This window comes from Parasteatoda tepidariorum, chromosome 4 (genome assembly GCF_982258835.1).
Source record: "Parasteatoda tepidariorum strain Cologne lab strain chromosome 4, Ptep-v5.0, whole genome shotgun sequence".
Classification (NCBI taxonomy): Eukaryota; Metazoa; Arthropoda; class Arachnida; order Araneae; family Theridiidae; genus Parasteatoda; species Parasteatoda tepidariorum.
Window position 1 is genome coordinate 55,051,792 of NC_141758.1, and position 14,501 is coordinate 55,066,292.

The 14,501-nt window shown below is 27.8% G+C and overlaps 1 protein-coding gene across 1 annotated transcript; it reads right to left on the minus strand.

The window, feature by feature from the left end:
• Window positions 1-837: 837 nt before the first annotated feature.
• Window positions 838-14,483, minus strand: FucTB (alpha-(1,3)-fucosyltransferase 10). The gene is made up of 7 exons (XM_016056526.3): window positions 14,162-14,483; window positions 12,815-12,857; window positions 11,260-11,399; window positions 8,878-9,003; window positions 6,606-6,883; window positions 3,646-3,820; window positions 838-1,714 (listed from the first exon to the last, which is right to left on the minus strand). The coding sequence occupies exons 1-7, from the start codon at window positions 14,261-14,263 to the stop codon at window positions 1,205-1,207; spliced, it is 1,374 nt and encodes a 457-aa protein (XP_015912012.1). The 5' UTR covers window positions 14,264-14,483; the 3' UTR covers window positions 838-1,204.
• Window positions 14,484-14,501: the final 18 nt, after the last annotated feature.

A 14,501-nucleotide genomic window follows, 5' to 3' on the forward strand; every position in this document is an offset into this window, starting at 1 on the left:
ACATAATTTTATTATTATGTATTAATTATGTATAATAATAAATATCGATCCTAATAATTTTAATACTTAATTTTATTATTACCAATAAAAAAACTTGGACAATTTTGAAATTAAATAATAATTATTAAATTGTAAACTAAATATATATAATATTTATATTACTATGAATTTTATTATAAGAAATAATAAAATATATATTTATATAGATTTTATTATTATAAATTTGGACTTTCTGGGGTGAATCTTACGTCAGATCCCCTTTTTGTTCATAAGTCAGATCAATAGCATAAGCAACAACAACAACATAATTATACAGTTATACAAAATTACTATATGTACAAGAGAACTAAGGTGAATAAGTTATAATTTTCTTTGCATTTACAAAGCATATAACATTTATATAAGCATTAGTGCTCTAAAATAGATCATACATACTAACATCAATTAAATACAAGACATTTTTTGTTGGGAAAATAATTGAAATGATAATTCATGTAACTATTAACGAATTAAGATGCATTAATTTCCTTTATGTAGTTTTTAAAACAGTTGTATATTTCATTACCACATTTTTGATCTAATTACAATTTAAAAAAAAAAAAAAAAACATTGGCACAATGTAAATCTAACACAACAAATAACTGCATAGTTTACACAAAACCGTTAAGACAAATAGCACAGTGAAACTTATTTAGAGTATTCATAATCAAAAATTATGAAGTCTAGAATAAGATAGAGTAAGGTAATTACGAATAGAATCACAAAATTTGAAATTTCATTTATATCACATATTTATTAAAGTGAAATATTTTCACTCATATTTAGTTTGAAAATGACTTTTTTGTTCAATAACACATTTTGATTTAATCAAATAAACTTGAAAAATTGGCACAGTAATAATACAATAAAATATACTGCATCAAATAATATTTAAATACAGTATAAGAAAGTAAAATTTATATAATACAGACAGTGTAAGAAAATAATATTTAAATACAAAGTTACATAGCACTTTAAGTCAAGAATTATAAAGTACTCAAAGACTAGAAAGTACTAAAAGTCACAAACATAAAGCAAATCAAAAACGCTAAGCATTTAAAGTCAAAAACAATATATTTAAATTCAAGATACTAATGTCTCACAATACAAAATGCACATATAGACAACAGTAGGGAAAAAAAATCTAAAAATCAAAAACATTTTATTACCTCACACCAGAATTTTCAAGTAATTTGATTACTTCTTGATAAAAATCAGTAGATGAAAAATTGGCGCCTTTTGATATAAGATTTTCTAAAGCATTTGCTTCATAAACAGCTTTGTTATATAGCTCTGGCCACCAACCATCAGTGTCTGACTTTAGTGTAAAAGGTGGAACTGGCTTTGGGCAGCCGTAATGTTCAAAAGTGGCTTCATAACTTAAAGGAGGCAAACCATTTTGCTCACGTTGGAAATTTGCAGCAACTCTTTTGCAAACCATACATTCAAAACAATCAATAAAGTTTTTCCTTTTTGGATCATTATTTATACCCCACTCTCTAAGAGACAGAGCTTCAGTGAGTTTGTTATTTGACACTAATCCTTTTGTCTTATGTTCAAGATGTTGATCATAAGCAGTATCATTTTTGTGCAAAAACAACAAATAATTCGCCAGCTCTTTGGGATTTTTAAAATTCTTCAGTAATATTGCAGAATTTGGATTAGGTAGCCAATCCTAAAAATATTAATAAACTTATTAACTACAAAGAAAGGATTTTAAAATTGTGTGTTTTTATATATAAGATAACACATTTAGAGGCGTGGTGGTTCGAGGGATGCCTCCCAATGAAGTGAAAAAGGTTCAAATCCCAGCTGTGGCTGGTATAAGATATTCAACGCAAAAGGTAATTGAATCCACAATATTCATCATGGGAAACCATATAATGTTAAAACTTTAAAGATTATACTCTGTTGCAAGTTATAAAAAACCATTATCCTTATGGAGAGGCTGTTTGCATCTAATGGAGGCTAAGCTCCCTGCGCGAACGTATATCGATATCGCCAACTCTTGAAATGACATTGGACAGCTTTACTTTTGCTTGCTTTCTTAAATTGGGTGAAATGAGGAAAATAAAACTTAGTGCAAAAAAATAACTGTAATGTTAATAAGAATTAATAAAATTATATCTAAAAATCATAATAGCATATCCACATTTTTAGTGGTCTAATCAAATCTAATGCTCTTGCAATGTCATATAATTGTTTATTTTTCAAGAACAAATATTCCCTTTAATTATTGAAATATGTTGCCAAGTGTAGGATTAGAGTAAGACAACGAAACTATTTGTTTTTTTAATAATTCCATCAGGGCTCAAAAAAACTCAGAAATTTTACCCATCCCCGAGGACGGCTTGTCCAACAATGTACCCGTCCTCCTTTGAAACTAACCCGTAGCTTCTAAATAAATAAAAATATAATTTTCTCCTATTTATTACAAACATTTATATAAATTGCACAATGAATTGGTAGTTACTAGGATTACATTATACAGTAATAAAAGAAATACTAGGTTACTAATAGTAACCTAGGTAGTATTTCTTTTATGAAATAATTAATTTCCTTCATGAAATAATTTAAATGACAAAGGTCAAGTTATCTGGAATGTCAATTCATCCGAGGGTACTGCGTTTTTGAAATGAATCAAATATGATGTTTGCCAGTTCCACAATCACACCAATGATTCACAGAGGTTTCTGCACAGAAATCTAAAAGTCGTTTTCCATTTAGGTAGATGTTCATAATTGCGTTTAACGCTTCTTGTTTAAAACCAGTACGTAATGTGTTTTTTTGTAAGTTCATTGCTGAAAAGTCCCTTTCTACCGCTGCAGTACTCCCAGACAGAGAAAACATCAATTCCACCATGCTCAGTATGTTGCTGTGTTTCTAGATTAGAGGGTCATTTTAGAAGTGAGGCGTAGACTCTTGTAAGATAACAAAAAATGAAAATCTATCACCAACATTAAAGCGAAAATGGCCCGGATGTCGAATTCGCGAAATCCGTTGTCCGCGGGGAATTTTTGATCGCCGAGGATGGGCGATTTTTCAAGCCCTGAATTCCATTATATATATCGTTAAAGATAGCACGAATTAAACTACTGTCTGGGGAATTTATCTTTTAAAATATATTACATTGTTATGAAAGCATATTTATATAATTTGATAACTAAATAAAATGGAACTATAAGCAGTAGCGGATGATTATTTAAATCCTATACCGCAATGGTCTTTTCTTAACTTGAAACAATATTCATTTATTAATCCACATTTAAAATATATCTGCAACCAATTTCAACATTTTCTAAAAATAAAAAAAAAAACAATCTTGTTCTATTCTAAAATAAGTTAAAATATATTTTACAATTCACGTTTTTGATATTGATGCGTTGCATGCTTCATTACTTAATAAATTGACGATATTACATCTCAATTTTTAACTACCACATTTCGTTATAAAATTCAGATTTTTAACTTTAATAAACTCAAATAAAATTAAAACTAGTAATAAAAAAGCGAATTTAAAGATAAACATGTGTTAGCTTACGCAACCAAACACAGAAAAAATAATACATAAAGTTTTTACATTTATTTAAGTAGTAAATAAATTACTTCAATCACCGGAGATCCAAAATAAATAGGAACTGATCCAACTGTCAGAGGTCGCCATAATTTCTCCGTAATATAATCATCACAAACAGCATTTTCAATTGCAAGATGGAACTTATACTGAGCCAATATTTCAAACAAGTCGTCTGAAACCATAGATGTCATAGAATCTGAAAGACTAAAATAAATAATTTTGAATAACTAATTAAAAATATAAGAAACAAAAAAAACATTTAAATACATATTATTTGAATAAAAGCTATTAAAAAAATTAACGTTGTTCGTTTTGAAAATTACTGCAAAAATTACATAATTTACGTTATTTAAAATATTCAGATGCATAATTTGAACAGCTTTCATTACCAAACTGCGCTGCCAGGGAGCGAAGAAGGTTTGTCTTATCAAGGCATTAACAAGGGCAAATACTTAATAATGATACATTGAAACCTCTCTGGCGCAACCACTCTAGGCTCCACAGTAAAACGGTCGTTAATAGAGGTTGGTCGATCTTAGAGGTTACCTCCATTGACTTCAAAATGTTATTGAAGGTACATGATTTTTCGCTAACTATTTTAATTTTAGTCAGTGCCATTTTCTTGGTGCGGAAATGCCTCTTCTGTTGGCGTCATGAAAACCAGATCAATGGATAAAATTTAGCGTCAATAGAAATGATCTCTACTGATATAATTTTGTGTAAAAACAAATTTTACAATTGTGAATGATAGAACTACATAAAATAAAGAAGAATTATGTTTGCATTTACTTTTATATCATAAAAATTAGTTAGCTTTAAAAGATTAGAAGAGTTTTGTTTGTTTGAGAGGCTTAGTTTTTTCTAAAATAATTTTTTTAACTTGACTTTCAACTCTAAAAATAAATCATTGACTGCATCATCTTTAGTGCACTTTGACTGCAACATGAGGGAACAATGAGGGCAACATAAGGGGTCATCAAAAAGAAATCTCTAAATAGAAACCTCATACAAATATTTTGAACACATTTGAATCTACTTATTTGTTCTGTTAATATTTTTTATTTTGATATTTTTTTCGTGTTTCCTTATTTGACCTTTTCTGCATTTGGTTCAGAGATTTTGCCAAGTCACTAGAAGAGGTTTTAATGGTCTCTCTTAAAGGTCTATGGAAAAAATTCTGTGTCTACCAAAAATGGTCGCAACATAGAGGCAGTCTTTCCTACAGATTTCACTGTAAAAATACTCTACAGTTTAGCAACATTTAGCAAATAAATAATTTTTGTTATATTAGATTTTCCTTTTCTTTAATTTAATATTTATTTGTAAATAATCAAATAATAATTTTTAAATGCTTTCTTCAATTTTAATAAAATCGTTACAGAAGTTAAGATAACATCGTTAAAAATTTAATAATAGTTTACCTTACTTCCTCAACAAAAGGAAGCATAGAATATGCAATAAGATCATTTTACATCAACAAAATTCACATATTTTATTGCAGATTGGATACAAATGCAATAAAATAATATTATAACAGCCAAACTTATAAAAAGAATGTATTGAGTGATACTTAAAAACACTCAATTTTTCAGGTTCAGATGCAGGAATTTATTTTATTGCATCATTAAATAAGACTTTTAAATTAGGAAAAATAGTTTTTGATATAGCTTCCTAAATTTTCTATGCTAAATTTCCAAACTGCTGTTTTTTCCTTCGAAATCAATAAAATATCGCTTAAAATTTTTCTTTTATTAAGCTCTCCAATTATGAGTTAATAAGTGATAAAAAATTCATTTTTAAAAAGAAACAGTTCTTTTATCAGAGGCCTGTAGGGTTGTAAAAGAGTTAAAGGCATTGTTTGCGTAATTTAATACCAGAGTTTCACTAAAGGTGTAACTGATAGCAATCATAACAATTTGATAGTGAAATGCAGGTAAGTCTTGATATTTCTTAACATAAACATGAGAATATTCAGAAGTTGCTATACGGCAATTTCTCATGATTGAAAAAAGAAAAATATGCAGTTAAATGGAGCAATATGAAATTTTCGCTTTGTAAGAGAGAAAAACATATTACATTAATAAAATGGAAAAATTTTAGAAGTACCATAAAGCTACTACTGTTTTACATTATATTATAACCAACATTGAAAAGCTGCTCCAATTATGAATTTACGACTATCAATATTCAACTCCATAGCCTTGTAATTTTAAACCAAAGCCAGAAGACAAGAGAACTCCTGGATCAAGCATTGGGAGAAACTGGCTTTCATGGAGGATTTTTTTAATGGAACTCACCCTAATTTGAATTACGTAGAGATTTAAACACAAAAAAGAGGATTCAAACCCATGCTCCATCTACCACTGAGGATGTTTTACATCACCACGGTGGTCGGTGCAAAGAGTAAAATTCGTATCAACCAGCCATTGCTTGGATTTGAACCTGGGAACCTCAATTGGAGGCAAATGCTGCCTCCCCTAAGCCACTGCAGCTCCAAGTATCTACTGTTCTATCTATATCTATCTATCTGTATACATTTGTAAAAAAAGTAAAGCAGTTTCCTATCAGCTCCAAGAGGGTCATTGAATAAGGCTTCACAATTTCATGACTAATGACATAATGATGGCAATGTTATCTGTGTTTCACACCAACCACTTTTACTTAACAGAAAAGTTGGTACCCATTGATTTGGAGCCAGGTAGGCTTTAAGCTACTGCATAGGAGCCTACTGTTAATGAGACAAAAAAGAAATCTCTCCTTCAAATGCTTGGATTTTTACAAAAACATTTTTAAAAAAAGTGATCATGTTCATAATCTTAGAGTTTGTTTCGTAAAATAAAACAATTGTTGACTCAAAAGTACAGTTTTAAAGATTTTTTTAAAGGACGGCCAATATTGTTTCCTTCCTCACAAAATTTTTTTTTAATCACTGAAATCCTTTTGAATTTAAACTCTTCAATTAATAAACTAGAAAGTTCACCAAACTTACTGAGGAGGCAGGTGTTTATTTTGTAAACACTTCCCATAGGAATCTACAGGAATATATTTAGCCAACTCTTCTACATATGAATCTCGTTCAGATGGTGTATTGCAATCAGAGTGCAAATAAACAATGGGAGCTAAATGCTTTGCTTTCTCATTCTTTGCTGCAGTTGGAATGAAGTATTTCTTAGACACAATTGAATCTATACCTTCCAAATATTGAAACGTAAGAGGAAGATCAGAATGTCTACGAAATGTTGCTGTATGGTTGAACATTCTCAGAACCTATAAAAAAATATATTGTTACATTAATTCCAAATATAAATGATCTTTTTACTACAGTAAGTCCGTTATAACTACAAATCACAATAGCAGATGGGATTGTCCTTATAGGGAGTTTGTCATTATACCTACCGTATATCCCTGTGTACAGGTCTAAGTACAAGTCTACTCCCTATTTTTGGTAACGAAACAACACATTTCTGGATGTAGAGAGAGAAAGTCAACTACTGTCAATAAGTCGATTATTATTCATAGAGAACATCCTGAATCAAATTATACTAAATGCATAGTAAAATGTGGGCTTAAATGTTAAAGTACAATCTTTTAAAAAGTGTGAAATTTTGAATTCTTTAAATTCTGTTTTGAATTCCGTTGAAGACGATTTTTTCTGAGAGGAGATAGGCTGATCAAGTAGAATGTAGAATTCATTACAGAGTAGGATCCGTATGACAACACTGCTAACTAATGTTATTGAATCCGATACAAAGGATAATCTGGAATCTTTAAATTTGTAGCTTTATGGTATGTCTTAAACGTTTTCATTACAATATATTTTTTTAAATATATGTACTCTTTAATAAATTATCCTAACTTTTATTCTCCTTAATTTTTTGAGCATAATTTAAAATATTATTTCGAACAGAAATCGTTATTTGTAAAGAAAATAGAATTGAAGAAAATTCAAAATTATTTGTATATAATATATTAAAAATAGTTTTTGAAAAGAGTAATTGACACAGAATAATTCATATCTATCTCAATGTTTATAATGGGTAGATATTTCACAATTATCAATAGTCCGCTTCCATGTAAAAGTCGATACTCTGTTTTTTGCAAAATTATATATTATACATACATATTATATACAATATATATTATACATACATATTATATACAATATATATTATACATACATATTATATACAATATATATTATACATACATATTATATACAATATATATTATACATACATATTATACAAACATTGTTATACATACACTTATATATATTAGATAAACACACATATTTAATATTAAAATAGCAGAAAAAAAAGACTAAAAAGTAAAATAAAGAGTGGGTAGCAAAAAAATGGGCATTCTGTTGACCACAGGTTTCTACAAGTTGTGTGTAGCATGGCAGGTTTCCTAACGATAGCAGGAAAATATTTTCTTGTATAAAGAAGAAAATAACTTAGCAGGTTGTAGAACACACATTTGCTTAATAAGCATGAAAGATTAAGATTATAAGAAATAAAGTAAACTGATGTTCATTTTCGCTGTATTGTTAATAAAAATTCATTTTTCTATTTTCTGCATAATACTGCTTCCGTAAATGGCAGAAAAATGTGTTTCCCATAAAACAAATTTGTCAAAATAGCAAAAGTTCAGTAGTTAAGTCATCATAAACCTACAATTTTTATATCTTTAATATTAGCATTTTGACAGAAACTTAGTAAATTGTCAGACCTCATTTATTAATATATAATTTATTAGACAGATAAATCCTCTGTAATTCACTTTGAGATTAGGATTGAGTGCATAAAAATTAGTTTAGATACCTCTAACATGTAAATGTACTTATGAATATAAAATACTTCATTTAAACATGATTCACTTCTCTTGTTTTTAAATGCTGAATAGTGTTACTGTTTATGTGTAACACATTCTCCATTATGATGTTCAGATTATAAGTTATTTTATTGTAAATTCCCAACTGATTATTTATTTCCTCGCTATGCTTGCATAGTTCAAAATGATAGATAACTCCTGCCTGTTCATTACCTATGAGCTGCAACTCACCGAGTCAGTGCTTGTTCTAATTAGTGTTTACTATTCTTCTTGCAAGAGTAACTTCCTAAGATGAAGTAGATCACAATATATACATTGCATTATGTAAAACTTTATCAAAATTCCTTTCTAATTATTGCTTTAATTTATTTTTTTTATAACTGTAGTTGAACAGTGGAACAGCGTTACCTCACAAAATATTAACTTACTTTTTCCATTGACAACAGAAAATTATTTTTAGGTGATTCTTCATGTAGCAACGCCCAATCATAATGTGCGTCTCTAGGGAGTGGCAAATCAGTTGGTTTAAAATCACTTCCATAGAAAAGAAATCCCTGAAACAAACACATAAGGAATTTTTTTTTTTTAATTAAAAAAGGTTTCTAAAAATGCCAAATATAAAATGAAAAAAAAATTTATGTTAACACCTTATGTATTATGCACTTAGCTAACTATGAAATATGCTGTTATGCTACTTGACTAAATATGGTACTTGGCTTTGCACAAAATGTTTACCGTTTTTCTATTGAAAAACATGGAGAAAACAATTTTTTTAAAGTAACCACATTTGATCAAATTCAATGAAAAAACTAATTAAGTTCAGGCAGTAGATTATATTATAATGATGAAACAAGCCATTTTAAAACCTATTTTCTCAGCAACTAATGAACTTTCTCTATTCCTGAACCTTCCTTTATAATGGCTTTTTTGATGCTAGAAAAAATAAAACCAACAACCTTATCTTAAATAATTTAAAAAATTCTGATTCAACAATTTTTCATAGAAGTAGTGCAACAATTATCAGTCAATAAAAGTAACATAACATGTGTGATTTGATTTCTTTATCTACAGATTTATAATTAGAATATTTGTGTAGATAAATTCTGAGGAACATCAATTTCAACAAAAAAATTGACATCTAGCAACAAATAAATAAAATTAAATAAACAATAAATACATCTTCAAACCACAATTGTAGATTAATAGCTTATATAAGGAATGAATAAATAATCTGCAAATGCAAGGTTAAAAGTCTCTTTAATTGTCTTAGAGAAAAAAAGCGTTATAATGACTCGTTTTAATGTTAAAAAAATAAGTCTGACAGCCTCACCTTGAAACATTTCAACAATTCTGGTCTTGATTTTTAAGAATTGAACCTTAGTTAAAGGATCATAAAAGAGTGTGTAAATTTTTAATTAAATGAGAGCCTATGTCTTATAATAATTCAAGTTGTGACCAAAATAATTGTACATAACTCTCAATCTGGATTTAATTTTCTATAAAATAATTTAACTAACACACATATAAAACAAAACATAAATAAATAGGAAAGTTTCAAAGTACAGTTCACTCCCGATTATCCGGGTTAATCACCGGGACAGGTCGCACGGACAATCGAAAAACACGGATAATCCGAAAACTCCTTTTTATTAAAGAAAAAATGAACATCAGTACAAAAAATATAAAAATTATTTACATTTGCATGCTGTATAACATCAAATTAGGAATTTAACATTTACTGCTTAAAAAAATGTGTAATGCGTCTTTGCTTCCGCTGTCTGTTCATCTCTTGCCGTATATTGACACATATTTTACATACATTAGTAACATCACCGTAATCAAATCCTTGTTCTCCCATATAATCAATTTAATAAAGTTTCCACAGATTGTAGAGCAACAGAATCAGGAATTGCATTTCCCTCATTTATTACATCTTCTGCATCAGTACTATCATCACTATTTGATTTAACAACACAGTTAGTAACAATTTCCTCATCTGTTAAATACTGGTCAAGCTCACATACATCACTTTGAAACGAATCTTTTAAATTTTCCTCATCAAGAATTTCTAAACCTACGATTACTTTTCTTTGTTCAAAAATACTGTTATCAAATTCTTCAATATAAGAAGATCAAGCGGTATGATCTTTCTCCACGATCGTGATAACGTAGACGATTTTACCTTTGACCATGCTGCTAATATACTGCATCCAATAATAAATATTGCTTTCAAAAAGTGTTATAACTTCATAACTTACTATTGCAGCGATTATTATCAATAAAAAACATTAGATTCATATTCTGTTAATAAATGGCGAGACTGATTTGACAAGATTTCTATTCATATCAACATATATTTTACATGCATGATAATCTTGCAAATGTTTCTCTTTAAAAAAAAATTTTGTGACTCCGAAAGGAGCACGGATAAACCGCAAACCGGATAATCCGCGCATGAATAATCGAGAGTGTACTGTATTTCACTTCAGGAAAGGAATCAGAAAAGAACTTGAAAGGTTTTTAATTTTTCATAAAACAATTTAACAAACACACATATAAAATAAAACATAAATCAATAGGAAAGCTTCAAAACATTTTACTTCAAAAAAGGGATTAGAAAAGAACTTAAAAGTTTTTAATTGAGAACAATTTATATCTTCTAATAGAGGGTCATAAAGCAAATCACAAAATGATCCAATACAACTGTCCATATGAAAAACAAATTACTGAAATGCAGTTTAACTAATACACAATTATAAAATTATATGTAAGATATACTTAAATATGAATAGTTAAAATTTCTTTTTTACTTTGGTAAGAGGATCAGAAGAAAACTTTCTCTGGTCTGTAAAGTAGCACCAGTGTTTGCCACATTTTTTGTAAGAACCACTGTCACCAGTAAAAGGTGTCCACCAAATTAAGATAGGATAACTTTTGCTGCTTGGTGGGTCTAATAAAAAAAATGAAATATCAACATTTTTTCAGCAGTTCAAAAATTATGCATTGTTAAAAATTTGTAAAAGCAATTTGAAAAAATCAAATTAACCTAAAACATTTTCAAATTGATTTGTGAATTATCTTAACAAAAAAATAAATAAATATTCAACTTTAAACAATGTAAAAATAAAAAATTTGTAAAATAGAATAACAGCTTTCAAGAGAACTGTTGCAGCTCATTGCATAAATGAGTCATTTGTGCACTTTTTGTGTCTATTTAGCCAGCACCCTTAATGTTAAGTCATGAAAATCACATAAAATGTTAATATGACGTAAAATGTCGATAAAATGCCGTACTTAAGAGGAAGATAACAGAGACAATTGTTCTGAGGCCTAGGACAGTCGACGGAGCAGTGTAAATTTATTTCAAGTCAAATACTTTTTAATTTGTTTTTAATTGCAGATGAGGGTTTATTATATGTATGTATGTTAACCTTCCCTTTTTATTATGCATTAAAAAATATATAAACCAACAAACTTTTATTTTTTGGTTTAAAAAAAAAGCAAAAAAGTCATTAAATTGAAAAAGCATTTAAAATATAAAAATTAGATTTTTTGAGTTTTAAGGAAAGAGCCCTAAACAAAATTTGTTCCAGAAACCATAAATCCTGCGAAAAGTTTTGCTAATTTTTTAAAATTTGGAAAGTTACTCCAACACTCCATTGTTAGGAGAAAAAATATTCAAAAAGTGAGAATTTCTCATTAATTTTTAATAATCTAGAAAGATATTCTGTCAAATTGGGCATTTTTAGAAACATTTGATAAATAATTTTTTACATATTTAAGCTAATTTGTTTAGTTAGCAAATTCTTTTCAGCAAGATAGTAAACTTAGTCTAAAATTAAAGCTTTGCTCGATATTTAAGTCAGTCAATCTGTTGTTTTTTTCCCACATACCAAAAGAGCTCAAAGCTTATCCTTAATAACAAGACATTATTTTGATTGTCAGTACAATTTCATTTTAATGAGAAAAAAACTAAAAATTGGTATATGTTTATAAATATCCCATTAAGTCAAGTTCCAATTTTATTATATTTTCAAAAATTGGCAGACAATATGAATGTATTAATTTCCTTATCTTGTCTAATTTGTGGTGTCTTTTGTTAGGCAGCAAAAAAAATATGTTATTTTTCTAAAAAATCTCCGTACACTAAACTTGAAAGTACAGAAACTATATTAATAAATAAATAAACAGTGCCAATAAAAAATAAACTTTAACAAATATTAACAAGACATTTAAAAAATAATACAGTAACAATAAAAGTGAAAGAAAAAAAAGAAAATATATTTTTTAGCATAACCTTTCGAAAGCAAGATCATACTCTTTCAATTTATTATATAAAGACAATTTTTGAACAAACATGATCACCTTGTTGAATATGAAAAGTTAAATCTTCCTCTGTTTCTTCAACCTAAATAAATAAATATATATATCAGTTTATTAAGCTTCAAATAAAAAAGAAAATATAATCATCAAATTTAAACAAAATATTCTTTCAATAATCGCTTTATAGAAACACTTTATGTGCTGGAAAATATCGTAATTTTTAATTTTCCAATAAATCATCAAATTACTTATATTTCACAATATATTGCAATATATTTTAAGTACAAAACCTTTTTTAAAATTGGATACTTTTTTTTTTACTCGAATGACTGGAAAAAAACTTTTTTTTTTCTAAATACTATTACTAATCGTAATTTTACGAATAACAGAGTAATTATAAAAATTTAACAACATATAAACTAAGACACATAAAAAATATTGTTTTTGTGTACACATATTAACAAACACACACAAAGAAATGAGAATGAAAAGAGTTTTAAGGAATGTAAGACTCTCTCAAGAAATGATCCATTTGTTACCACAAACTGAAGTTAGGAAACATATGTTCAACTTCATATCATAGTGTATCAGCAGTGTCATTATTCTGTTATGCAATGAACATCTAGGTGACTTAAATTCAGCAAAATTTTTGATTAATACACTGAACGATACATTTTTAATGCTGATGTCACAGCAAGGTAAATGGCACAGCATGGATTAAATTCAGATCCCAGCATCAAGGCTGTTGGAAAGTGACAACTGATAACTAATAACAATACCAGCTGATAATTATACTTAAAAAAGCACTTTTTTTCACTTAGATTTTGAACTAGATTTTATGTCATATCTTTTCCTGTTTTCCCTTCAAATTTCAGGTGATTCTTACAAGTGGCTCTTTTATTTACAAATCTTTGGAAATCTAACTTTAATAGTCCTGTGCATTAGCATAATATCCCCAAACAATAGCTAAATTCCCCTCTAAAATATTTTCCAAAAACTCCCAAAATTTAGAATAAAAAGTTGTTGGCTTATTCAACAAGTTAAAGAAATGAAAAAAAGTTACTATAAATAAATGGATTCATACTTATAATTTAGTATATAAATTATACTTTACTACTTAAGATATTTTGAGTACATTAATCAGGTATTATTAGTTTACTTACTGAATATATAATAAGTTAAAAATGATTAATTTCTACAACAAATGATGTTCGATTGCTGTTATGATTATTAATTAAGACATACGAGAATTCTCTGAATCATATTCTTAGCACACAAAATAAATAAGAATTATAGATTAGTTCAGTAATTGAGTATAAAATAACAGATAATAATAATACAATAACTGAAATAACAATACAAACAAAATTTCATTATCTTAATACAAACCAAATTTAGAATAATGATGCCCACATAAAATACCACAACAATACCAACGATTAAAATTGCTATTTTATAGCGAAATCTTCGTTTAGGATATCGAAATATCATGGCAAAAATTATGCAGCGATTTCTAGTACTACAGTACAAAATTTCAAATTATGTTTACAAAAGAAGTATTATTATTCTTCCAGAAGAAGCCTAATAGAAATTGCAGAAACTTCTTAAAATAATCTGAGTAAAATTTTGTGAAATTAATTTCATTGTTTACAAATTACATATTCCTACAGGCAAAACGAAACTTAACTTTCATATTGATTACTTTAGACCCAGCAATTACGCTTTGAAC

What these genes read in the sequence shown, in the direction of transcription:
- FucTB (XM_016056526.3), bottom strand. Translation starts at nt 14,263, where the DNA reads ATGATATTTCGATATCCTAAACGAAGATTTCGCTATAAAATAGCAATT. An exon ending in CTTCTGATCCTCTTACCAAA is followed by an intron (nt 9,004 to 11,259) that starts GTAAAAAAGAAA and finishes TGTTTGTTTCAG; the next exon opens with GGATTTCTTTTCTATGGAAG. An exon ending in TTGGATCTCCGGTGATTGAA is followed by an intron (nt 1,715 to 3,645) that starts GTAATTTATTTA and finishes TAATATTTTTAG; the next exon opens with GATTGGCTACCTAATCCAAA.